A 26,625-nucleotide genomic window follows, 5' to 3' on the forward strand; every position below is an offset into this window, starting at 1 on the left:
TGATAAAGAAGATGTGGTTGGGGCCCCTGGGTGGCTCAGTTGGCTAAGATTTCAGCTCAGGTCATGATCTCACGATTCATGGGTGTGAGCCCCACATTGGGCTCTGCACTGGCAGTGTGGAGCCTGCTTAGGATTATCTCTCTCTCTCTCTGTCTCTCCCCTGATATATCTCTCAAAATAAATAAATAAATGTAAAACAATTTTAAAATCTCTTTTTAAAAAAAAACATGTGGCATATATATACAATGGAATATTATTCAGCCACAAAGAGAAATGAAATCTCGCCATTTGCAATGACATGGATGGAGCTAGAGAATATAATGCTAACTAAGCAAAATCAGTCAGAGAAAGACAAATACCATATGATTTCACTCATATGTGGAATTTAAGAAGCAAAACAGACAAGCAAAGGGGAAAAAATAAGAGAGAGAGAAAGCGTGCTCTTAATTCTAGAGAACTAGTGCAGTTACCAGAGGGCAGGTGAACTAGGTGAGGCGAGTAAGGAGTGCACTTGTCTTAATGAGCATGGGGTGAGGTCTGGGAGTGCTGAATTACTGAACTCTACACCTGAAACTAATATAACATTCCGTTAACTGGAATTAAGATTAACACGCTAAATAAACAAACAAATACGCTGAGAAACAATAAAAGTGATTTCCCTCTGAAACTTAGTTTCCATTAAAGCTAAGACTTTCCAGGTGACAGTGAAGAGGACGTGGGATTTTCCGAGCTCAGGGGGAACGGGCCAGGACAGGATTTTAACTGAGGCTACAGGGACTGTTCTCCCCCAAGAGTCAAAGATACAGTATCATTTCACATCCAACTGTCAGATTCCCTGCGGTGCAAGGCTGTTGAGGGACTCAAGTGCCAAACTGAAAGGCGGGGGTGCTGCTGCTTCTCCTATCTCTGAAAACCCAACCTTGCAGAAGTAGAAATGCCGCAAACCCGGGTGCTTTGGAGGGTTGGCATTTGGAATTGATTTTGTCGCAGTTGAACCGTAATCTCTAAAACCAGCAGCGACCTAGCACGGTGATTCTCAAATTTCTGCATACGCTGGAGTAACGTGGAACACTTGCAAAAATGCAGATTTCTGGACCCCACTCCTAGAGTTTCTGACTGAGAGCTTCTGGGACGATGGCCTGGAATTTGCATTTATGACAAGTACCAGGTGGGTGCAGGCACCACCCGTCGCGAACCGCCGCGTACGTCGTCCCCTTAGGTGTGTCGGCTCTCAGCTTCCCCCTTCGGTCCTCTCCAGGCAGCCAGGGAGCAAGGAGACCCTGGTTGAAGTCCGACCCCGGGACGCCTTATCAAGCTGCTGACAGTCGGGCCTCCTGATTGCCCGTCCAAAGGGACCCTCCCACCCGCAGCCACTAGCAAAATCCAGATAGAGCCACCCTGGGGTCACGCGCCCGCCCGCGCCCCCGGGGCTCCTCCGCGCCCCTCCCTGCCGCCGGCCGCGGCTCCACGGTCGCGGGGCGGAGCCGGCGCGGGGCTGGCTGCAGGGCCGACGGGAGGAGCAGGGGCGGGGGCAGGGGCGGAGCCGGCGCGCGGCTGGCTGCAGGGCCGGAGAGGGGCGGGGCGTGGGCGGGGCCGGCACGGGGCGGGGCCGCAGGGCCGACGAGGGGCGGCGCCAGGCCGCGGGTCCTCGGCAGAGCGACGCGGGGCGGCTGGCCGGCGCGCTGACTGCGGAGCGGAGAGGCCGGAGGATGGACTTGCCCGGGGCTGCTCGCCTTCTCTCTCTGCTGCTGGTGCCGCTGCTGCTGGGCCCTGCGCGCGGCCTGCGCGTAAGTCCGCAGGAGAGGGGGCAGGCTGGCGGGGTCCGGGCTGCGGCGGCGGCCAGCGGGGGTCCTGCGGGCCGTGGGCCCGGGGCTCCCGAGTGCGCCCCGGCAGGCAGGCAAGCAGGCAGGCAGGCCGGCAGGCAGCCGACCGGGCGCAGGCAGTGGGCCGGCCCTCCCGTCGGGGGCGGGCCGGGCGGGGCGCGCGTCCTTCCCGGTAGCTCTGCGGCTCGCTTGCTCTGCCCGCGTTTCCCCTTTCGTTTGGACCCACTTCCCCGTCGGTGCAAGGACGGGGCGAGACGAGGTGCGCCCAGACCCTTGCAGCCTTGCAGGTTTCCGGAGCGCGCAGTATTGGAGGCGCCGTGGGCTCTGGCGTGAGGCGCCCTCCCTTGCCCATTTCGGGAGCTGCTGAGCGCTCCGGAAGGAGAAAAATGGGGTCAGGAGAGGCCCGCGCGATGGAAGCGTTGGATTGATTTCCTTCGAAGTGTTGTCTTTTCAAACATCTCGTCCCCTTCTCGGCACTCCCTGCTGCCTGCTTTTGGCTTGGGTTTCCCGGGTCTTCAGGGTCTGGCGGTGCAGGCCAAGGGTGGGCCAGAGGTAGGCTGCAGGTGGTGGCCCGCGTTGCTGGAGGGGGGTCTGGCGGAGCAAGTAGGTGAGTTGGTGGGGCGGGCGAGATTGGCGGGGGAGATGGACAGCCCCAGTTCACTTGTCAGAGCTAAAGCGGGGGCCTAGGGGCCTCCAGACCGCCGCCTGGGGAGGCCAGCATCACAGCCGCGGAAAGGTTGGCGGGTGGGGGGGCGGGCAGGCAATCGAAATGGGCACCTGTCTCCCTGCACGTTCGGCGAACCGGCTGTGGTTCCTCCGAAAGTTTGGGTGGGCCGAGGCTGGGGCGTGTTTTCAGTAGAAGATGGTGGAATTTGGGCCCATTGACTTGTAAATTGCACCGCTGGCTAAAAAGCTTTCAGTAACTTGCCTAGGCAGAGAGAGGTCATACTTTAAAACCAAGGGTGAAAATTTTAAGTAGTTGAAAAACACCTGCTGAAAACAGTGGAACATGGGGTTCTTGGGGAAAGATCACTAAAATCGAGTTCTTGCTAACTTCCATCTCTGGTCTGTGGTTTCCACGCTCCGTTTTTGTTTTTGTTTTTGTTTTTGTTTTTGTTTTTGTTGTCTAAAAGGCCTGAAGGAGCTCTTGAGTGAGAGCTACGCAGCTTTGAGAACCACTGGCCAGGGAGCACTGGGGAGCAGTTCCCGGGGAACATTGGCAGAGAGAGAGGAGGAGGGTAGATTTTAACCCGTACCTGGGAGGGTTGGGGGAAGGGAGAGATGGGCATTTATGGATGAGCTTGTGGACAGGGCAGCCCCCTGGGCTAACTTTACCTTAGAAATTAAAAGAGAAAATTTAAAACTATTTATTAACTTATTTCAGAAATAATCGTTACAGGTTCACAAACTATATTTATATATATAACTATATATTAACTATGTATGTATACACACACGCATATATTTTGAAAAATAACAATATTTCTCCCCAGAGCTTAGGAGGGAGAGTGGCACTGTTTTACATTTTTGCAAATCTCTTTCACGTCTGTCAAGTCCTTGCCAGGTCACATGTCACAGAGCCTCACGAGGGGTCCACTATGCACTCGTGAGAGAATGAGAATGGAAAAGGCGGGTACAGCCTAGGGTTATCGTGGAAATCGTTTTGACCACATGATCCTCCCGCGAGGCTCGCCCCGGACCACACTTTGCAAACTGCAAATTTAGGATAATGTTTTTCTTATTATAAAAACAAAAAAGTTCCTGTGCTTTGTGGAAACACCTTTACATATTTTCAGAACACTGTAAATAAGGAAATGAGAACTGCCCATCGCGTTGCAATCCGTTGTGTCTGTATTTTAATAATCAAATGTAGCGGCCGCCAGATTTGAGCGGCTTGGATTCCAGGCGGGTTGGGTAGATGTGAGTGGCCTTCAGGTTTTGAATGGGGACAAGGAAGCTCTAATATCCCACAAAGCTGACGCGGGTTCCTGGTTGCAGGCGGAGCTGACCTGGAAACCTCTCCTTGGCCACTGTCCTTTCTAAGGAGCTCACCTTGCAGAGCCCGCCCGCCCAGAACTGGCAGGGGACCCTCTTAGGAGCAGAGAAAAATGGCGATCTTCAGGCAGCTGTCCCTGCGTGCAAAGGCTGCCCTGGCCGCCGGCACCGTCTTCGTGTCCATGATTGTGTCCCGCTCCTGTCTGGCAGGGAGCCTTGAGCTCCGGGCCTGGCGTTGGCTGTTCCGCCTGCAGCTCGCCCTGTTTGCCAACTCGCTCATGCTCATTGGCTCCCTCTACATCTGGCGGAGCACAGTCAGCAACCTCAGCCACTGCCCGGGCGCCGAGTCCGCCTGTTTCCAGCTCTGGAAGATGGCGGTTGTGGCGTTTCTGGCCCTGGCCCATTCCAGCTTCTTCACCATGCTCTTTTTAGTGGCCGAGGAGCCCTATCTCTTCTCCTTGGCAGCCTACTCCTGCCTCGGGGCGTACATCATCATGGTCTTCTTCCTCTGCACCCTCAGTGGCATGGAGCAGGCCTATCAGCTCGTGGCCTGGCGCAGCGGCAGGGTCGTGGGCGGCCTCGACAAGACAAGGAAGGTGGCGGTCAGGCCGGCCCTGGCGGTGGCAGTGACCGCTGTGCTCAGTGTGGCTGGGCTTCTGAACGCCGCCCAGCCCCCGGCCGTGAAGACCGTGCAGGTGCCCGTCCGTCAGCTGCCTCCCTCGATGGACGGCCTCAAGATCGCGCTCCTCTCCGACATCCACTTGGGCCCCACCGTGGGCAGGACCAAGATGGAGATGTTCGTGAGGATGGTGAATGTGCTGCAGCCAGACGTCACAGTGATCGTGGGGGACCTCTGTGACGCGGAAGCCTCCAGCCTGCGGACGGCGGTCGCTCCTCTGGACCAGCTTCGCTCGCGCCTCGGCGCCTACTTCGTCACGGGGAATCACGAGTACTACACGTCGGACGTCAGCAACTGGTTCGCGCTGCTGGAATCCCTGAACGTCAGGCCCCTTCACAACGAGAACGTGCGGATTTCCGCCACGGGGGCCCAACCCGGGGGCGCTGAGGACGACGACTGGATCTGCCTGGCTGGGGTGGATGACATCGAGGCGGACATCCTGCACTACTACGGCCACGGCATGGACCTGGTCAAGGCCCTGGAGGGCTGCCGCCCGGACCGCCCCACCATCTTGCTGGCTCACCAGCCCCTGGCTGCCAAGAGAGCCCTGCAGGCTCGGCCGGATATTAGCCTCATTCTTTCTGGGCACACGCATGCCGGGCAGATCTTCCCCTTGAACGTGGCAGCCTATCTCCTGAACCCCTTCTTCGCCGGCCTCTACCAGGTGGCCCAGACCACGTTTGTGTACGTCAGCCCGGGCACCGCCTACTATGGGATCCCCATGAGACTGGGCACCAGGGCAGAGATTACCGAGCTCATCCTGCGGCGGGCTCCTTGAACCTGGCCCTGCCCTGTGCGCCCCTTCGGAGTCCTCGCCCTTCACCCTCCGTCCCTCTTCAGAGCGGGTGGCCTGCTTTACCCCCTGCAGCCTCTGCTGCCCAGCCCTGCCCACGCACGCTCGGCCACAAGCCTGGCTTGAGCAGTAACTTGCGCTGGGGCTGCCTAGCGAGCATGGGCTGGTTTGCTCCGCAGATGGCCAGTTGCTTATTTATGTGTATCTGCGAGGCCACTGACGTCCCGTATGTCAGAACAAGCGTCCCTTTTCCAGGTGATGTGGAGTGAGCCCTCCTTGTCCGCAGAGCTCACAGGGCCGCACCGAAACGGGGTTGCCTGAGAGGGACACCTCTAAAAGCAGAACAGAGAGGAACACTGGCGGTCTGAAACCCTCTTTAGGACTTGGGCAGTTTCCAGCATCACTGGAAGGAGCTTCTGGGGAAGGGGCGGGGTGGCCAGGTGAGCCAGAACAGGCAAGAGGGAGGCCCCTCTGGCCACTGGAGAAGAATGCTTTCTTTTCCCCGCTGGCTCTGGCAGAGTCACCTTTACTGAGGGCATCAGCCAAACCCGCGGGGACACAGGGCTCGTGCTGTCCCGGGCCTTGAGTGATACTTTTACTGCCTGTGCTCTTGGGCCTTTGGGATCGGGGGTGGGCTGGAAAGACACAGGAGCACGGTGGTAGGCGATGGGACACTAAGGGTTCCGCTGCTGAGGAACTCAGAGGGGGCTTCCCTCCCTTGGCTCCCTTTATGCACCGCTTGGGGGAGGTGATGAAGGACAGGCTACTTTTCCCTGTTTGAAGGTGAGGAGACTGAGGCCGAGGGAAGTAGGGCATTGGCAGAATGACAGGGTATGTAGGAGATTCTTGGCTGGAAGCCGGGTCCCCTGCCTCCTCTTCTGCTGTCCCGTGGGCAAGTAGTTGTATCTGTTACAAGCGAGTGCAGGATTCAGACACATCTGTGCAAAGAGAACGCACAAGGGCTTAGGGCCTGCTGGTCTTTCAGAGTGGTTTGCTTGAGGCTGGTTTCCATTTGTCCACGATTACTCGGGCCAGAGCCCGGAAGGAGGTTGGCCGGTTTCAGTGTAGGGTGTCTGTTACCCTGGAAGAAGAGTCAGGAGGCTGCGTGCCCCTCCCCGGCGCCCACCCCCACCCCTCACCCCGGGTTCGGGTCTGCGTCTTGTGAGGCACTGAGGTTTGCTCTCCACGGGGGAAGTTGGGAGCTGTGCGGGGAGCGGCAGGGCTTCGTGCTCTGTCGGGGCCTCCAGGCCTTCCCTTCCCCTGGGCCCCAGCTGTGGGTGGCTGGGACTGTCTTCCCTGCTGGGTGGCCTCTGTTCCCACACCCAGCCCTCCATCCCCCACCCTGTCAGCGTTATCCTGGGGCTCTGGCCAGGGGACCGTGGTGCCATGCGGCCGGGCTCTCGACCCTCTGGAGTGACCCCACCCTGCCGGCCAAGCCTCTTGGGCCAGAGGCCAGATACCCTTTGACCCTGAGGCCAAGTCAGTAAGCTCTCCTCTTAGAAAAAGTTGCACTGGGAAGCTTGGCAACCTCGGCTCAGCGGTGGCCCTTTTGTGATTGAGAGTGTGTGATTTCTCCACCGCCCTGCCTGGAGAGGCTCACCCGCTGCTCCTGGGTCAGGTAGCAGCCCGCACGGGACTTGACCTCACTGAGCCGCGGTTTCCCTCACCTGAAAATGAGGATAACTTAGCTGCCTCAGGATGGTTTCACGGGGAGAGTATTGAGGCGTGGCGTCAGGTACGCGGGGCACAGTCACTCAGGAGGCACTGGGTGGGGTCAGCATTTAAACATCACGTGGGCATGCCAACCGCGTCAGGCACGGGCGCCCGGAGGCACCTGTTCTGGAGCAGTAAAGCGGGGAGTGTGAGTGGGTAACCTGCTGCCAGGGGCCAGCGATCAGGGTCAAGGCGGCAACTGCTAGGGTTTGCTTTCTTTGCCTGTGCTGCTGGGTCCGGTGTGCATTCTGCCTCAGGGGGTTTCTTCAGCCTCCTCCTTGCCTTCCCGTGTACGACAGACAGAGTCCCCGGGGATCCTGGGGCCACCTCTCCTGTCGGCAGGCAGCGAAGATGCTGACGGCGAGCCCGCCAGGCAAGTTTCCCATGTGTCTTCGGGTCGAGATTTCACTGGGTTCCTCGTTTTGTATCCCCTTGTGTTCGTCGTCCTTGCGGCCGGGAGCAAGTTTGGAGAGCACGACCCTGGCCCTTCTTTTCATACAGTTGAAAGACGGCGGGATCACAGGAGAAGTGGCCTTGCGCGGGGTGCCAGGCCAGCTCCCAGGTTCTGACCCCCTTCTCCACGGTGCCACGCCTAGCTCGCCACCCCGTCCTGGCCTCGGGATGACTGTACTTCCAAACCCTCCCTCTGCCTCGGGACCTGACCCTGTTTTGTGGATCATTCTAGTTGCCTTTCCAGTTCTGTTTTGTGTGGATTTCACCAGACCACCTTCCGGCACCTTCTGGCACCTTCCGGCTCACCTGGTGGTGGTCGACTTGCCTACCCGGTTATTTTGCTGCTTTCTTCAGTGTGGCTCTTTCTCACCCCGTGGCCTGAGCTTTGCGATGTTAGCTTCCTTCAGCTTCCTTATGTTTTGTCTTGCACTTTGTGTCTTTTTTCTCTTGGATGCCATCAGGCAGGGCCATCCTGTGTGCCTTGGGAGGACTCCGCACCTTCTCACGCCTGCTTTGTATTCCACGACGTGGAATTGTTCCCAGCAGAAACTGGCAGGCCACTCCCCACGGCACCCTTTGCACTTCTGTTCCCCGTTCCTCCTCGTTTACTTGCCTTCTTTGTTTTGTTGGGTTTTGGCTGGGGGAGGCGGTGAGGAACATTTACTTGAAGCTTGAAATTCTTTCAATTTTCTTTTAGTTTCCTTTTTTTTTAAATTTGTTAAACATAAGTTGAGATGTAATACTTTATTTATTTTTTAATGTTTATTTATTTTTTTATTAAAAAAAATTTTTTTTAACGTTTATTTATTTTTGAGACAGAGAGAGACAGAGCATGAACGGGGGAGGGGCAGAGAGACAGGGAGACACAGAATCGGAAGCAGGCTCCAGGCTCTGAGCCATCAGCCCAGAGCCCGACACGGGGCTCGAACTCATGGACCGCGAGATCGTGACCTGAGCTGAAGTCGGACGCTCAACCGACTGAGCCACCCAGGCGTCCCTAATGTTTATTTATTTTTGAGAGGGACAGAGACAGAATGCGAGTGGGTTAGGGGCAGAGGGAGAGGGAGACACAGAATCTGAAGCACTGAGCTGTCAGCCCAGAGCCCGACGCGGGGCTCCAACTCACGGACCGCGAGATCGTGACCTGAGCCGAAGTCAGACGCTCAACCGACTGAGCCACCCAGGCGCCCCAAAATGTAATGCTTTTTTTTTTTTTTTTAATTTTTTTGACTTAAAAAAAATTTTTTTTGAGACAGAGAGAGACAGAGCATGAACGGGGGAGGGGCAGAGAGAGAGGGAGACACAGAATCGGAAACAGGCTCCAGGGTCTGAGCCATTAGCCCACAGCCTGACGCGGGGCTCCAACTCACGGACCGCGAGATCGTGACCTGAGCTGAAGTCGGACGCTCAACCGACTGAGCCACCCAGGCGTCCCTAATGTTTATTTATTTTTGAGAGGGACAGAGACAGAATGTGAGTGGGTTAGGGGCAGAGGGAGAGGGAGACACAGAATCTGAAGCACTGAGCTGTCAGCCCAGAGCCCGACGCGGGGCTCGAACTCACGGACCGCGAGATCGTGACCTGAGCTGAAGTCAGACGCTCAACCGACTGAGCCACCCAGGCGCCCCTGTAATGCTTTTTAAAAATGAACAATAGCGTGTGATAAATTCATGCTATTCCATCCTTTCCAAACATCCAAGCACCCTTTTCTCCCTTTATTTTGTTTTAAGCTTTCTTATCGTGAAATGTAAAAGCATTCACAAAGTAGAGAGGATAGCATCGTGAATGCCCAGGTACTTACTCATCATGCAGCTTCAACAGTTAAGACCATCCTGCTGTTCTTTCTCAGGTACTGCTGCCTCATACTCTTTCTTTTTTGGCTGGAATATGTTGAAGCAAGTCTTAGCATAACTTCACCCAAAAATACTTTACAAAAAGCATATCCATAATGCCATTGTATCCAATAAAAGTAATAGTAATTCTTGGTTTTTAAGTAATCTCTACACCCAACTTGGGGCTCGAATTCATAACCCCCCGATCAGGAGTCTCATGTTCTAGTGACTGAGCCAGCCAGGTGCCCTGGTAATAGAGATTCTTTAAAACCATTTAATACCCAGGTAGGAGATCTGGGGCTGGAAGCCAAGCCTTCTACCTCTCAATAAAGGTGTTTTCGCCTCCCACCGTTTCAGGGTTAAGTAGTTGTGTCTGTGACAGGTGAGCACAGGATTAAATGCAATTAACTGTGTAGAGAATTTGTGTTCAGTTTTTCCTGATTATCTCACTTGTCTTTTTTTCATCATGATTAAAAACACCTAGTGTAAAATTGATCATCTTAATGATTTTTAGGTGTGCCATTCAGTAGTGTTAAGCGTATTTCCGTTGAAGACTCCATTCCTTTTTAAGGCTGCATAATATTCCCTTGTAGGTACATACTACGTTTTGTTTATCCGTCCACCCGTCCGTTCAGTGGACCTCTGGGTCGTTTCCACCTCTCGTCTGTTGTGAATGGTGCTGTGACGAACACGGGTGTGCAAACATGTCTTCGAGGCCCCGCCTTCTGTTCTTTTGGATGCACACCCAGGAGTGGGACTGTCGGATCATATGTTAGTTCTGTTTTTCATTTTTTTGCGGAAGCTCACTACTGGTTTCTGTAGCAGTTCCACGATTTTACATTCCCACCACGATGTACGAGGGCTCCGGTTTTGTCTACGTCTCTACGTCCCCGCTTGCTCCTTTTTTTGATAATGGAGCGAGGTGATACTGTGGTTTGGATCTGCATTTCTCTGATGATTAGTGACGTTGAGCATCTTTCTCTGTGCATATTAGCTACTAGTCCATCATCTTTGGAGAAATGTCAATTCAAGCCGTTCGCCTCTTTTTCAAATCAGGTTATTTGATTTTTGTTTTTATTATAGGAGGTCTTTATATATTCTCGATATTGACCCCTTATCAGATAAATGATTTGCAAATACTTTCTCTCATTCCAAAGACTGACTTTTCACTCTATTGGTTGTGCCCCTTGACAGGCAAAAGTTTTTAAGTTGGATGTCCTATTTGTCTGTCTTTGTTTTTGTGCCTGTGCTTTGGTGTCATATCCCCAAAATAATTAACCGAATCCAGTGTTGAAGATTTTCCCCTTTGATTCCTTCTAGGAGTTTTATGGTTTTGGGTCTAATATTTAGGTCTTTAGACCATTTTGAGTTAATTTTTGTATATGGTATAAGGTAAGAGTCCAATTTCATTTTTTTGTATGTGGATATCCAGTTTTCCCAACACCACGTCTTTTTTTTTTTTTTTTTTTAAGTTTACTTTTGAAAGAAAGAGAGAGAGAACAAGCAGGGGAGGGGCAGAGAGTGAGAGAGAGAGAATATCCAAAGCAGGCTCCAGGCTCAGCTGTTAGAAGTGCCCAATGTGGGGCTCAAACTCCTGGACCGTGAGATTATGACCTGAGCTGAAGTTGGATGCTTAATTGACTGAGCCACCCGGGTGCCTCTCCCAACACCGTTTTTTGAGGAGACTGTCCATTCCCTGTCAAATGATCTGAGAGTCCTTGTGAAGACCGTCTGAGCATATACGTGAGGGTTTATTTCTGGCCTCTCTAGCCTATTGCATTGGTCTGTTTGTGTTTTTATGCTGGTATCACACTGTTGATTAGCTTTGTAATATCTTTTGGTATCCGGAAGTGTGAGTCTTCCAACTTTGTCCTCCTTTTTCAAAATTGTTTTTGGCTACTTGGGGTTCCTTGAAATTCCATATGAAATTTAGGATGAATTTCTGCAAAAAATGGGGTGGGATTTTGATAGAGATTGTGTTGAATCTGTGTATCACATTGGGTAGAATGGACATCTTAATGTTTGTTCCTCTAATCCTTTCTTTCATTTCTTTAAGCAATGTTTTGTAGTTTTCCGTGTATGAGTCTCACCTCCTTGTTTAAGTTTATTAAGTTTTTTTTTTTTTAATTTTTTTTTTCAACGTTTATTTATTTTTGGGACAGAGAGAGACAGAACGTGAGCGGGGGAGGGGCAGAGAGAGAGGGAGACACAGAATCGGAAACAGGCTCCAGGCTCCGAGCCATCAGCCCAGAGCCCGACGCGGGGCTCGAACTCACAGACCGCAAGATCGTGACCTGGCTGAAGTCGGACGCTTAACCGACTGCGCCACCCAGGCGCCCCTATTAAGTATTTAAAAAAAAAATTTTTTTTTTTTTAACATTTATTTATTTTTGAGACAGAGACAGAGAATGAACAGGGGAGGGGCAGAGAGAGAGGGAGACACAGAATCCGAAACAGGCTCCAGGCTCCGAGCTGTCAGCACAGAGCCCGACGCGGGGCTCGAACTCACGGACCGTGAGATCATGACCTGAGCTGAAGTCGGATGCTTAACCAACCAAGCCACCCAGGCGCCCCTTAAGTATTTTTTTTTTTTAAATGCTGTTGTAAATGAAGTTGTTTTCTTAATTTCCTTTTCGGATTGTTCATTGTCAGTGTATAGAAATGCAACTGATTTTTATATGTTGATTTTGTATTCTGCTATTTTGCCGAAAATTTTTCATTAGTTGTAACAGTTTCTCTCTCTCTCTCTCTCTCTCTCTTTGGTATATGAAACTTTTCATTTGTTTTTCTTGCCTTGTTTCTCTGGCCGGGACTTCCAGTACTCTGTTGAATAGAAGTGGTGAGAGCAGGCATTCTTGCCTTGTTCCTGATCATAGAGGAAAAGTTGCAGTTCGCCACTGAGTATGGTGTTGGCTGTGGGCTTTCATATGCGGCCTTTAATATGTTGAGGTGATTTTCTCCTATTCCACGTTTGTTGAGTGTTCTGTCATTAAAATGGTGTTGAAGCTTGTCAAAACTATTTCTGCCTCAATTAAAATGATCATGTGGTTTTTGTCCTTTATTCTGTTAACGTGGCGATTGATTTTCATATGTTGAATCATCTTTGCATTACAGGAATAAATCTTACTTGGTCATAGTATATAATGCCAAGTTGTTGAATTCACTTTGCTGGTATTTTATTAAGGATATTTGTATCAATATTCATCAGAAATATTCATCTGTAGGGGCACCTGGGTGGCTCAGTCGGTTAAGCGTCCGACTTGTCCCAGGTCATGATCTCATGGTTCTTGAGTTCGAGCCCTACGTCGGACTCTGTGCTGACCGCTCGGAGCCTGGAACCTGTGTCTCCCTCTCTCTCTCTGCCCCTCCCCAGCTCATGCTCTCTCTCTCTCTCTCTCTCTGTCAAAAATAAATAAAAACTTAAAAAAAATCATTAAAAAAAAAGAAATATTTGTCTGTGGTTTTCTTGTTATGTCTTGTCTGGCTTAGGTATTAGAATAATGTTGGCCTTATAGAATGAGCTTTAGAAATATTTTCTCCACTTTGATTTTTTGCAAGATTTTCAAGAAAATTGGTGTTGATTCTTTAAATGGTAGAATTCTCTGGTGAAGCCATCTGGTCCTGGATTTTTCTTTGAGATTTTCAGTTAGTGACTCAATTTTCTTTCTAATTATTGGTCTCCTCAGATTTTCTATTTCTTTGTGATTCAGTCTTGGTAGGTTGTATATTTCTAGGAGTTTTTTCATTTGTTCTAGATTACCCAGTTTGTTGGCATATTATCATTCATAGTAGCATCTTACGATCTTTTTTTATTTCTGTGGCATCAGTTGTAACATCTCCTCTTTTATTTCTGATTTAGTTATTTGAGTCTTCTCTCTTTCTTAGTTAATCTAGCTAAAGGTTTGTAAATTTTCTTGATTTAAAAAAATACTCCGTTTCATTGATTTTTTTTTTTCTGCTGTTTTTCTATTCTCTCATTTATCTCTGCTCTGATTTTTATTATTTCCTTTCTGTTAGCTTTTGGTTTAGTTTATTTGGCTTCTTCAGGAATTACGTCTTTTTACAGTTCTTTTGTTAGAATCATAATCTAGAAACAAGGTCCAGGGGCACCTGGGTGGCTCAGTTGGTTGGGCATCCGACTCTTGATTTTGGCTCTGGTCGTGATCTCACAGTTTGTGGGATTGAGCTCCACAGAGCCCACTTGGGATTCTCCTCCTCTCCCCCACTCTCCGTCTCTCTCAAAAATAAATAAATAAACCTAAAAAATAAAAAATAAAAACAAGGTCCGTATACCGTATGTGATATATTTCTTAAATCTAAGTCTATAAAACATCCTCCCTTCTTTGTGTCGTTTCCTTGGTCAAGTTATCTGGATATTATTTCTTCGTATTTCCTACATTTTGGATTTGTGGTAATGTTTACTGTGTTGTACTATCCCTCATTTTCTGTGAACTGGTAGAGCTAGAGATCTATAAAAGTTACAGCTGGATAGAATCACGTTCAACTTTTTTCTTTTTTGGCAGGAAGACTTCACTGCTTTCAGTGATGCTAAGACTGACCCAGGTGTTGCCAGCTTGACCCTGACCCCTCCACTAGAAAGTTCCTCATCATCTCCTCTATGACTGTTTCAGCAGTCATTGATGGTTATTACCTAAAGTCACTGTTCCACTAGGGATTTCAAAATGATTTTTGTTTTAAGTTTGGTATATTTAATACAGAATTTAGTAGGCCCGAGTACTGAATAGGCTTCCCAGGACTAGTTGGTTACTTAGCTTTTCTATATTCAAGAGACAATGGAAACTTCTTTTACCTCTGCTCTGGATTCTGAAGGATTTTTGGGAGCACTCAGAAAATCTAATCATGCCATCAGCCCCCAGAGTGGCGACTTTTCATTTCATCATTTCTTCTGTATTTACTAACTGTGGTTCTTTTACAAAGAATTCTCTTCATCAACTGATTGCTCTGAAAAAGTCTATAACGAAGGCAAGATAGATGCTAGACTCTTTCCCTCTATTTGTTGGTTTCCAGAATGAAGAGTTGATTCCCCAGCAAACTGCAAAGATGAACCCATAAGCTTTTCTTTGGGTTGGGAGGGAGTATCATGAATTTGACTCTTTTCATATATCTGATGTGTTTCAGTCCGTTGAAGTGATAAATCTTTTGATGCTCACAATCTCCTGTCCTTGGCCAGTTGGAGCCAGATTGTTTCTGTGGCATTTTGTTGTGACCCTAATAGTTGTTGACAGTTTTGGGCTTATTTTGTACGTGTTTTGCCCCGGATTTGGACTAATTTCTGGAAGGAGTTCTGGGTTCCTTTTAGTGGGAAATATTTAGAGGCTGTGCTTTAAGTGTTAGAGGAGTTAAGTGCTGCTCGCTAGTGTCATTTCTAAGCTGTTTCAGTGGCTATTGCTAGGAAATATTTTTTTTTAGGAAGAGAAAAAAATAAGTTATATTAGTATTTCCAATTCAAATGGCAGATTATGGGCTTTTTTTTTTTTTAAATAGACTTTATTTTTTAGAGCAGCTTTATGTTCACAGCAAAATTGAGTGGAAGGTATAGACGTTTCCCACATAGCCCTGATTACAGGGTTTTTACCTGTAATAGCCCTGATTTACAGGGTTTATTTCTGAAAATGTTGGTTGCTAGTGACCAGTGTCATTTCTTATTTACTATATCCCACTTCTGTATATTATGGATTCAAAATAGCAATAAAATATTACTAGGGTGAAATCTGCGGGATGCAGTTTTGTTTGTTCGTTTGTTTTACCTGAAATGCAGCGTAAGATGTATTTTTGTCCTTAGGCTAAATACCGTCAAAATATTATTTCAAATTCACTTGAAATTGTCCTTTCCTGTGTGGAAAGTTAGGTCTGTTTTCAACTTTTAAGAATTGTTTTATAATTTTAAGGCTCGTTTTTTGGTCTTTTTAGACTGTGTGCTTCACCTCTTCTCTGAGATGAGGGGGCAAAATTAAATCTGTAACTGCCTGCGAGTCCTGGAGGATTAGGAACTGGCCCCACACTGTGTTTCTGCCATTTTCTCCTCCGTTCTGCCATTTTCCTGCCTCTTCCACTGTCATTCACGCTCTCCATCCGCCATCTTTAGGAATGCTGGATGGAAATCTTTCTGGAACAAGAGAGGCATAAATAAATGAACAAACTTGATGAAAATAGAATGCATAAGCCATAGCAGTTCATCCACAAATTCTTCCACATCCATATTGATTGTCCCCATTCCCTGTGGCTCTTTTGCTTCAGACGTGTGGCTGATGTCCTGGTGCTTCCATAACACTGGATGTTTGAAAGGCTCTTAGCTCTGGCCCAAAGTTTGTTGTGGAGTCATCTGAAATAGTCCTTCTCCGTCTCTTTGTTCTGTGAGCTGAGGGATCGGGGAAGCCCATGTGTACCAACTCTCTTCCATTCCGATCTTCTCCGCTGCCCTTAACTTGTCCCTCAACCCTAGGGCGCTAGTGGCCTTAGGAGGGTTGGGTCTCTGCCACTCTGGAGCTGAGCAGCTCACATTAGGAATTCTCCAGGCTTTTGGGCCTGGAGTGAAAGGGTATGTAGCGTGCTGGGGATGCAAATCCCTTGAATGGGTGCTTTACCAGAGTTATACCGAAGGGCTTGAAGACATATTGTCTTCCCGTGGTCAACATACCTCCCAACCTGTGGTGTCACCGAGCTTTTATTTCTTTAATCCAGTGGAGGTATGTGCACAAGTAATGCAAATATGATTATTTTTAGTCCTGAGCATTCGGAAACGTGGGGAATGTTCACATTACCTGGTCATGTAAATTTTGGTATTATGTTTAACATTTCTAAGAAACGCCTATTTACCACTGAAATAATCTGAATGGAGTCAATAACTTTTAAAAATGTTATATTGGACAGTATGAGTCCCTGATGTGTAATTGGTTCAAGGATATTTTGTTTGTACTGCTGTCTTTTTTCTCCAGTGTTACTATATGCATTATGTACACGGGGGTCTTGGGAAGGTGTGCGCTTTGCCTTGCTTGGAATTGCTTTTTCTAAGTGTTTTGTGACCTCATGCATTGGAAACACTGACGCTCACAGCCCCGCACGTGTGAAATAAAACCATGCTCTTCGGTATTCTGTTCCCGTGCCAGTTAATGTGGAAGGGGTGAAGTCTGCACACAGGTCAAATTTTACGGTATTTGTATGTGGGGGGGTCAGCTCTGAAGGCAGATTCCCTCTTTCCTTCTCCCCCTACATTTCTCGGTGGCCTTACTTCTGTCAGAGGTACCACAGCTCCGAGAGAGTAAGGAGGCTGGCTCTTTTAGGCTGGATCCTCTCAGGTCCTTAGATGTTGAGGGGAGTCACTTTGGAGCCACGAAGCAGATTTTCCCTATTTACCTTGACCATGACCGTCAGCATTTAGAAGCTGTCCCTTAGGGGTGACTCAGTCGGTTAAGTCTGACTTTGGCTCAGGTCATGATCTCACGGTTCGTGAGTTCAAGCCCCACGTCGGGCTCTGGGCTGATAGTGCGGAGCCTAGTTGGGATTCTCTCTCTCCTCTCTCCTCTCTCTCTGTCCCCTCCTCCCCTCCACTCGTGCTTTCTCTCTCAAAATAGATAAATTTAAAAAAGAAGAAGAAGAAGAAGCTGTCCCTTAGGTGATGCTGCTTCTGGAGCTGTCCCTGTCACCCTGCTGCTTTTCCAAGCTTCAGAGACCTGTCACTGCTCCCTAGGTCCAAATAACATGATGTTGTTTATATATCAGACAGCGTGACAGCCCAGGGGATGTGCTGATGACCAGGGTCTCTCATGGGAGAGAGTGGGGCGGTTAAGGGGACCTGGGACCAGAGAGAATGTGTACTGCTATCCTGCCCACTTACAAATGGCTTTTGATCCTTTTTACTGATAGTTTTGAAAAGAACAGAACATTAGCCACAGACCCAATGCCAGAGGCTGCATTGACTGCTCCAGTGACAACACTACACCCACACAGCAGGTGCCACTCGGGCTGCTGCGTGGTTCAGTTAGCAGTCCACGTCATCCACCACGATCTGTCTGCTCTGCAGGGGCTCACATGTGATATGAATGGGGATCTGAAGAGAACGTTCCGTGAGTCTCTGCGGAGGGGGCACTAGGACCTGCCATTCCAGGAGGAATTGTAGTCTTACTTCAGATTGGTCTTGGGTTGAGTTGGGGGAGTGGGCACTTGCACGATTTCCACCTGGCTCTTCCGTCCACGATGCCTCTGACTTACGGTAAGGGTTCTGGGGGCTGTTAAGGAAAACCATCCCAATATGCACTCAGGACCAGGGAAATCGCCGGAGGATAGGCCCTCTGACTTGTTGGATCCACTGTAGAAGGACCCTGGCCATGGCACCCCTTTCTCCCTGATTTCCTAAAGAGTGATAAGGGGGAGTGATGGCGTGTCAGATACCCTGGTATGTGAGCTCAAGTGTATTCAGCCATCCCCACAAGGTCTGGAGGACCATTTTCCTGAGGACACAGGTACCCGAGTCCTACTGGGGAAGGATTAGGAGAATATTCATTGGGCGTCCTGGAGTGGCATCACAGAGTTCTTCCTCAAGGGATCCATCCAACCCTCCGTTCGGTCAGTTGGCTGTTTGTTGGAGAGCTGGCCCAGAGCCAGGAACTGGAGGAAGGAATCACAATTGTCCATTGCGGTGGCTGACATCAGCCTTTTGCTCACGAGTTCTTGATTACCTTTTTCTTGTTAGATGGGTCAGGCAGCATCCTTGCTGGTTGCCCAATCATCCCACCCTCTGGAAATGCTGTGGTTGATGAGCCATTGCCTGAGATTGCCACTGGTCAGCACACCCTGGCCTCGCCGGTCGTTGTGGTAATTATGTTGTCCCTCGCTGGGACATTCCGGAGAGTGTCGTCATCCTGAGTGCCACAGCAGCATTTTCTGCTCCAGCCTCGAGGGCTCGACAGCCTCGCTGGGCTTCTCTTTTTTTTTTTTTTTTTTTTTTAATTTTTTTTCAACGTTTATTTATTTTTGGGACAGAGAGAGACAGAGTATGAACCGGGGAGGGGCAGAGAGAGAGGGAGACACAGAATCGGAAACAGGCTCCAGGCTCTGAGCCATCAGCCCAGAGCCCGACGCGGGGCTCGAACTCACGGACCGCGAGATCGTGACCTGGCTGAAGTCGGACGCTTAACCGACTGCGCCACCCAGGCGCCCCTGGGCTTCTCGAGGATGCCAGGGCCCTGCTCAGTGGAGCATTCCTTCCTGAAGGCACTGTTCTCTGTCCTGTCTTGGGGGATGCAGTCAGATGGTGGCCTGTTTGGTCACCATTTTTGCATTCCCATCTCCCTGAGACGTCTCACACGTTCCTCAGGATGCCAAGCCCATCCTGACGTCTCTGCCTCATTTCCTATAGGCCAGTATCCTGTCCAGGTTCGGGGAGCTGGCTTCCAAAAGCATAGCAACTGGGTTAAGGTACTTCCATCAAGATGGTAACTCAGAGGTCATGGGAGAGGGCACCGTGTCAGTAAACTCCCCTCTATCCAGCCTCACATTCTGCGCCTCGAGATGCTGTCCCTTTATGCCCGCGTGGTTAAGTCCTGAGCCTTCCATCTCCGGCCGGAGACGTCAGTCTTTAAATATTGCCGCGGAAGCTTTTGGCATCACAGAATGGCTGACTTGAGCCCCTCAAGCGGTCTTTCTTCAAAGCCTCCAAATCTGTTAATAAAAAATCAGCCAACTTCAATAATCCTTGTAATTACCGGCACCTACCATCCCCCCGCCCCATTCCAAGGGTAGGGCTACGGCAGATGCCGGCTGTCCTTCCGCCCATACCTCCTCCCAGTCCCGCACAGGCGAGGACCTCAGAATTTGTATTTAAATGCCCACTTAGCACCAGCTGTAGGGTTCCTGTTGCTGTTTGATAGATAAGAGAAATCCAGGTACAGGCTCACATCCTGAGGATCTGCTGTTTAGGCTAACCCTGGCACCCACTGTCTCAGAGTGGGTCCCTCTAGAAGTAACACACGAAATAAAGGCTTGAGTGCAGGTGATCTGAGAAGTGAGCCGAGAGTGCAGGGGGAGGGGCAGGTGAGAAGCAGCGGAAGTCTGTTTAAGGACGCATCATGGTTCTCGCTCTGGGCAGTAGGGCCGGGATCCTGCCAGCCATAGAAGGTCTCCAGAACTGTCTGCCCGAAAGAGGAGAATGCAGTGATCCACCCCCATTGGTTGAGGGTTTTCCAGAGGGGCATGGGAACCCCCTGGGTCCCTGGGAGAGCAGGTTCCCATGTGTGGCAGGAAGGCACAGAGTCCCAAGGTGTGGGTCTGGGCTGAGACACTGTCAGCATAGAGTGTACTGAGCTCACAGAGGACCGTCCATGAGGGCTGCAGCTGACATGGGTATGCTTTAAAAACAACTCTCAACCTTCTCTTTTAGCTCTTTACGTATCCAAGCTGTTCCTGCAAGGGCAAGAGCATGCCCTTCGTCTCAGGGGCTGCCTAATACTTAATCGTGGCGGGGCAGGCGGGGGGGGGGGGGGGGGGGGGACGTACACTCATGCACAATGCCCTTAGCCTAGAAGCCGTAACTCAGTTCATCAGTCCACTTTTTAATTTTATTTATTTATATTTATTTTTCCAGTTTTACTGACAAACGCCCATCACTGTACAAGTTTAAGGCATGCAGCATGATGGTTTCATTTACGTATATCGTGAAATGATCACCACAGTATGCTCAGCTGACATCAGTCTTCCCATATAGATACAACGGAAAGGAAAGGAAGAAAAGAAGGGAAAACAGTTTTCTCCATGCCATAAGAACTCGTAGGAGTTTCTCTCTTCCCAAGTTCCCCGTGTATCACACAGCACTGCGAACTACAGCCATCATGCGGTGCATCGCATCTTTAGTGTTTCTTTATCTTTTAACTGGAAGTTTGGACCTTTTGACCACCTTTCTCCAATTCCCGCCCCCCCCCCCCGGCTTTTTTATTTGTGTCAGTGTTTTACTAGGACAAATTTTCACACATAGAGTTGAAAGAATTTTATGCTCACCATCCAGACCCTACCATTAACATATGGCGGCCATCCATGCACTCATCAGTCCACCCCATCTTTTGGATGTAAGCTGCAGGCATTCATGTACTCCCCACTCTGAGTACTTTAGCGGGTCCTGTATCATTAACTAGGGATCGGTATTTGTTTATCGCTCTTTTTTCCCCCTTTTAAGGTGAACTTTACATACAGTGACGTATACAAACCTTAAGGGTACCATTCGGTGAACATGACAAATGCACAACCCTCTATAGTCCAGATCCCTCATTCAGCTAGATTACAGTTACCCCAGGACGTTCGCTGGTGTTCCTTCCCACGCAATGCCTGCGTCCCTCTCCCAAAGGCAGCGACTCCTCTGATTTCTTTCCCACCATAGATTAGATTTGCCTGTTCTAGAGCTTCACATGAATGGGCTCCTCCGGTGGGAACATTTGTGTAGGGCTTCTTTCGCTCAGCATGACATTTTTGAGATGTATCCGTGTTCCCGGAAGCCCCAATAGCTCTGTTGATGGATATTCGCTTCCTTCCAGTGTTGGACAATGATGGATAAATCTGCTGTGAACATTTGTTACAAGTCTTTTCATGAACCATGCTTTTGTTTTTCTTATAACCGAGAAAAAGCCTTTATTTTGAAGTGCGTTGTTTTTTTTAAATTTATTTATTTTGAGAGACAGATTGTAAGCAGGGAGAGGCAGAGAGGGAGAAAGACAGAATCCCAAGCAGGCCCTGCATTGTCAGCGCAGAGCCTGACATGGGGCTCGAACCCATGAACCTTGAGATCATGACCTGAACCGAAACCAAGAGTCAGACGCTTAACCAGATGAGCCACCCCGGAGCCTCTAAGCTGCATTTGGTTTAAACAGTGTTGCAATTAAAAACAGACACACAAAGGGACAAAGAGAATACCCATGTATCCATACCTAGCTTCCGTGATCAGCTTTGCTCTATGTGCCCTCTGCTTTTTTCGTTTGCTCTTTTTCTTTTCCATCTGTAGGGACCTCAGAGGTTGTCATTCCACCCAGAAATACTTCTGGATGTATCTAGGGGCTGCCTGGGTAGCTCAGGCGGTTAGGCGTCGACTTTGGCTCAGGTCATGATCTCACAGTCTGAGTTCCAGCCCCACATCAGGCTCTGTGCTGACAGCTTGGAGCCTGGAGCCTGCTTCGAATCCTGTGTCTCCCTGTCTCTCTCTGCACCTCCCCTGCTCGTGCTCTGTCTCTCTCAAAAATAAATAAACATGACGTGCAAAAAGATTTTTTTTAAAAATACTTCTGGATGTATCTCTGATGAGAACTTTTTGTGTGTGTGTGTGTGTGTGAGGTCACCATGCCATCATTATAGCCAACAGAATGAGCAGTTTTTTGTTTTTTTTTTATTTTTGGGACAGAGAGAGACAGAGCATGAACGGGGGAGGGGCAGAGAGAGAGGGAGACACAGAGTCGGAAACAGGCTCCAGGCTCTGAGCCATCAGCCCAGAGCCCGACGCGGGGCTCGAACTCACGGACCGCGAGATCGTGACCTGGCTGAAGCCGGACGCTTAACCGACTGCGCCACCCAGGCGCCCCTGGAATGAGCAGTTTTAATTCCACCCAATGCCTGGTCTGTATTCAGTTTTCCCCGTCATAACATTGGGGTTTTTTTTGGCAGTTCATTAGAATCAGGATCCCATGTTGCATTAGGTTATTGTGGCTCGTAAGTTCTCTTTTGTTTTCTAACAATATCTTGTTTGATTTTTTTTTAATTTTTTTAAATGTTTATTTATCTTTGAGAGAGACACAGAGCATGAATGGGGGAGGGGCAGAGAGAGAGGGAGACACAGAATTGGAAGCAGGCTCCAGGCTCTGAGCCGTCAGCACAGAGCCCGATGCGGGGCTCGAACTCACGAACCGCGAGATCATGACCTGAGCCGAAGGGGGACGCTTACTGACTGAGCCCCCCAGGTGCCCCTACCTTGTTTGATGTTAATACCATCAATCTGCTGGAGCAGCTCTATCATCGGGCTTCTAGAATGTCCCTCGTTTTGCCTTTGGCGCATTTTGCGTCCTTGTGTTATCATTAGATTACGGTTCATCTGAGATTCAAGTTCAGTAATGAGGACTGCTTTAGGGGGGGCTGTGTACCCCTGTTGAGTGACAACATGAGGGACATAATGTCTGCTTGTTCCCTTTTTAAGAGGCTGAGGTTGGGGCGCCTGGGTGGCTCAGTCGGTTAAGCATCCGACTTCAGCTCAGGTCAGGATCTCGCGGTCCATGAGTTCGAGCCCCGCGTCCGGCTCTGGGCTGATGGCTCAGAGCCTGGAGTCTGTTTCCGATTCTGTGTCTCCCTCTCTCTCTGCCCCTCCCCCGTTCATGCTCTGTCTCTCTCTGTCCCAAAAATAAATAAACGTTAAAAAAAAAATTTAAAAAAAAAGAGGCTGAGGTTGAGCAGAGGAATCATGTAGGTGTAACCCACAGGTGTTAATATCTCTGTGGTCTTTATTTCCCCCCGATTTTATGTCTTTTAAGTCTCTCTTCTTTTAAATGCCCCCGGTGTTTCCACCTGAGGCCAGTGGGAGCCTCTTCAGGTTAACCCCTGTGTCCTGCCTCTAACCACCCACCCCGGTCCTGCGACTTACACCTCCTGTCCACTGCCCACGCGCTGCCGTCACCATGGTCCCTGACTCTGCTTCCTTTTTGCTGCCAGAGTGCCAAACATGTGAAAACCGTGTTTTCAGGCACTCTTCTTTGTAAGTCGCTGTCCGTGGCCCTTGGCCTGAAGCCCAGGCCCATGACTGGATGTTGGGGCACATTTGGTCTGGTCCCTGCCCATCTTTAGCTCCTGACTGCACCGTCCCGAGGTCCCAGGCCTCCCTCTCTGAGTCCCCCACACCGTGTCCTCTGCCTGTGTCCTTCCCCTTGCCTCACTCCACCTCATCCTGGGGCTCAGCTCAGGCCAGTAGTTCGCAGCCCTGGCCGTGCAGTAGTACATCGTCGTCTGGGCAGTTTTAGGAAACACCAGTGCCCGGGCACCACCCAAGATCAATTAAGCTCTGAATGTCTGGGGGTGAGGCCTGACTTGGCGGTTTTTAAAAGTTGGCGCAGGTGATTCTGATGTGTGGCCCAAGTTGAGAGCCAGGGCTCCTTCCTCTGGGAAGCTTGTCCTTGTGTCCCACACCTGCGTTACATGCCATTTATTACCTCCGCAGCATTCCGCTCTAATCCTGACCCCAGCTTTGTCGAGACACAGTCGACGGCTAACACTGTGGGTTAAGCTGTGCGACGTGAAGGTTTTATCCTTGCTCTACCCACCTGGGCCTCACCGCGTTGACCCCTGGGTCTGTCCCGGGCCACAGGGAAGCTCCGTGCGGGCTGTGGCCACATCTGTGTGGCTCCCTCTGTTACTGCTCAGCACGTGGTAGGGGGCTGGCCATGTTTATGAAATGGATGGGAGGGAGACATTGGGGCTGGATTCGGGGGTTATTTCGATGCAGGGACGTTGCTGCACCGAGTGGGACAGAGACCTGAGTCCCTTTCTGCTGGACATTTCTCACCCACCACATCTTCTGTTCCTCCGAGCCCCTTGCCCTAGACAAGAGGGCTTCAAACAGCCTGTCCTTCTCCCGGTCGCTTATCCTTTGCTACCCGTCCCCAGCATTTCCCCACCTCACGCGCCGCTTCCGAACTCACGGAATGTGTGGGAAACCCTTGTTTGCCACCTGGTCACATACATGCCGTGAAAATGTCTTCAAACCCATCCGCTGGGCACCTGGTGAAAGAAGTAGCTTTTATATTTTTTGTGAGTTTCTTTAGGAGTTTCTTGCCTTTGAAAGGCAGCTAAAGCCTTGTTTACTAGAGGAACAAAGTAATATTAAACTGACACTCCGGCCTTTAAAAAAAAAAAAAAAGATTCTTGGGGAGCCTCGGTCGCCAATCGTCCGACTCTGGATTTTGGCTCAGGTCGTGATCTCACGGTTTCATGAGTTCGAGCTCCGTGTCAGGCTCTACGTTGGCAGCTTAGAGCCTGTTTGGGATCCTCTCTCCCTTGTTCTCTGCCCTCCCCCCAATTGTGCTGTCTCTCTCTAAATAAACAAAAAAACCTTAAAAATAAAATTAAAATAAAAAATGATTCTTAAATGATTTATTTGTTTAAAAAAATTTTTTTTAATGTTCATTTATTTTTGAGACAGAGAGAGACAGAGCATGAATGGGGGAGGGTCAGAGAGAGAGGGAGACGCAGAATCCGAAGTGGGCTCCAGGCTCCGAGCTGTCAGCACAGAGCCGGACGCAGGGCTCGAACTCACAGACCGTGAAATCATGACCTGAGCCGAAGCCAGATGCTTAACCGACTGAGCCACCCAGGCGCCCCATGATTTATTTGTTTATTTTTGGTTAGGTCTATTGAGGTGAACTCACATAGAATAAAGCTGCCCATTCGCCCCTAAACGATCTACTCTGAGTTATTTAACTTTCCATCACGGTGCTTTAACTCCCTGAGTTGGATTTCAGGCCAGGTGTGATCTAGGACTCATGCTGTCACAGTTACTTCAAGGGAGACCTCCAAAACTGTCATGGACTATGGTGCTGCTATGGAAGAAAAAAAAAAGGTTTTTAAAAAAAGCCTAGGGGCACCTGGGTGTCTCGGTCCGTAAAGTGTCTGACTTCGGTTCAGGTCATGCTCTTGTGGCTCACGAGTTCAAGCCCCACATTGGGTTCTGTGCTGAGAGCTCAGAGCCTGGAGCCTGCTTCGGATTCTGTGTCTCCCTGTCTCTCTGCCCCTCCCCCACTTGTACTCTGTCTCTCTGTCTCTCAAAATAAATAAAACATTAAAAAAAATTCCTAAAGCTGCGCAGGAAATCTTACCAACAGTGGGGGACAGCACTTAATTGGTTTCTTATGGCTGTGGTCCTGTTGGCACCCATGACCCATCACTGCCTTCTTCCATCCACCAGAGGGCAGTGTTCTCTTCTGCCTCCCCTTTGACATCTTCCCTTCCAAATTCTAGCATTTCAGCTTCTGAAGTGATCTCCAAACAGTGTTTCTCGAAATTTGATTTGCCTAGGTTTTTTGATTTTGCTAGAAACACGCCTTCCATTGCAAACCCGTACAGACTTACATCCGATGCAACTCTGCATCTGTATACATAACAACCGTTTCATAAACTAATACTTGTCTTAACCATGTGTAGTATGCTGATATTTTATTACTAAAAAAGTGTCAATCAAAAAAAATTTTTTTTTTTTTTAAATTTTTTTTTCAACGTTTTTATTTATTTTTGGGACAGAGAGAGACAGAGCATGAACGGGGGAGGGGCAGAGAGAGAGGGAGACACAGAATTGGAAACAGGCTCCAGGCTCCGAGCCATCAGCCCAGAGCCTGACGCGGGGCTCGAACTCACGGAGCGCGAGATCGTGACCTGGCTGAAGTCGGACGTTTAACCGACTGCGCCACCCAGGTGCCCCAAAAAAAATTTTTTTAAGTGCCAGTCGTTGCCTAAACTGGGTTCATGATTCACCAATGGGATTGCAGCCCCTAATTGGAAACAGATTGGCTTGAAGTTCATCTCGTCAGACATCCTGCATGTTTATGGCAGCGGAGATGTGGGTTCGAGAGAGTTCACCTGGTCACTGCCAGACTTAGAGCACCAGCCAGGATTCCAGACCTCTCATGTCTTGCCTGCACCCGGGTGACATTACTGTCGAGGTGCATCCAGTGCTCCAGTGAGTGACCGCCACAGGGAGGGAGGGTGTGATTGTGTCTTCCATTCCCAGCACATTGGGCTTTGCTCGATCAAGGAAAGAGTCAGCTCCGGCAAGGTCTTTACCAGATCAGTGCTGGCCTCTGGAAAAGTAAGCCCTTGGGAATCCTGCACAGGGGTCCTTCCCGATGATTTCTGTTGCCTGAGTGCAGTAGCCACCGTCTGGGCAGCGGTTTGCTTTTGGGCCCAGAAGCCACGCACTGACTCGATCAGCAGATTCCACAAATGAAACAGGCAGGAGGCCACCTGCCACTGAGAGTTTCTGCTCCCGAGATGGGGAAGGTGGAAGTTCTCACGTGGCCCCATCCCTGCCCCGTAGAATGCTTCCCAGAGGACGTTCAAGATCGACTACAGCCACAACCGCTTCCTCAAGGATGGCCAGCCGTTCCGCTACATCTCGGGGAGCATTCACTACTTTCGGGTGCCCCGCTTCTACTGGAAGGACCGGCTCCTGAAAATGAAGATGGCCGGGCTGAACGCCATCCAGACGTAAGTAGGAGGGCACTGGGCTCTCGCCTGGGCCTAGACACCCGCGCCTGGAGACGGGCTGCCGCCAGCTGCGTTTCTCCGCGCGGCTAGCGGTTTCATTGCTCA

General features: G+C 49.8%; 2 protein-coding genes across 12 annotated transcripts in view; both read left to right on the top strand.

The window, feature by feature from the left end:
- Positions 1-1,658: 1,658 nt before the first annotated feature.
- Positions 1,659-8,183, top strand: TMPPE (transmembrane protein with metallophosphoesterase domain). 4 transcript variants are annotated; one of them, XM_047876062.1, is made up of 2 exons: positions 1,659-1,787; positions 3,822-8,183. In XM_047876062.1, the coding sequence occupies exon 2, from the start codon at positions 3,932-3,934 to the stop codon at positions 5,273-5,275; it is 1,344 nt and encodes a 447-aa protein (XP_047732018.1). In that variant the 5' UTR covers positions 1,659-1,787; positions 3,822-3,931; the 3' UTR covers positions 5,276-8,183. The 4 variants fall into 4 exon arrangements, with proteins under 4 accessions (XP_047732018.1, XP_047732020.1, XP_047732019.1 ...); XM_047876064.1 differs by lacking the exon at positions 1,659-1,787 and adding an exon at positions 2,026-2,082; XM_047876063.1 differs by lacking the exon at positions 1,659-1,787 and adding an exon at positions 2,148-2,430.
- Positions 1,663-26,625, top strand: part of GLB1 (galactosidase beta 1) — a 120,039-nt gene continuing 95,076 nt past the window's right edge. For all 8 annotated transcript variants that reach the window (XR_007155820.1, XR_007155822.1, XR_007155819.1 and 5 more), the window contains exons 1-2: positions 1,663-1,787; positions 26,351-26,520. Coding sequence is in view for 2 of the 8 variants with exons in the window: in XM_047876060.1 (XP_047732016.1) it covers positions 1,710-1,787; positions 26,351-26,520 (248 nt within the window). In the remaining 6 variants the exon portion in view is untranslated. The remainder of the gene's footprint in view (positions 1,788-26,350; positions 26,521-26,625) is intronic.

Source organism: Prionailurus viverrinus, chromosome C2 (genome assembly GCF_022837055.1).
Source record: "Prionailurus viverrinus isolate Anna chromosome C2, UM_Priviv_1.0, whole genome shotgun sequence".
NCBI classification, from domain to species: domain Eukaryota; kingdom Metazoa; phylum Chordata; class Mammalia; order Carnivora; family Felidae; genus Prionailurus; species Prionailurus viverrinus.

Excerpts from the sequence above, each read along its gene's own strand:
- TMPPE (XM_047876062.1), top strand. The coding sequence starts at position 3,932 with ATGGCGATCTTCAGGCAGCTGTCCCTGCGTGCAAAGGCTGCCCTGGCC.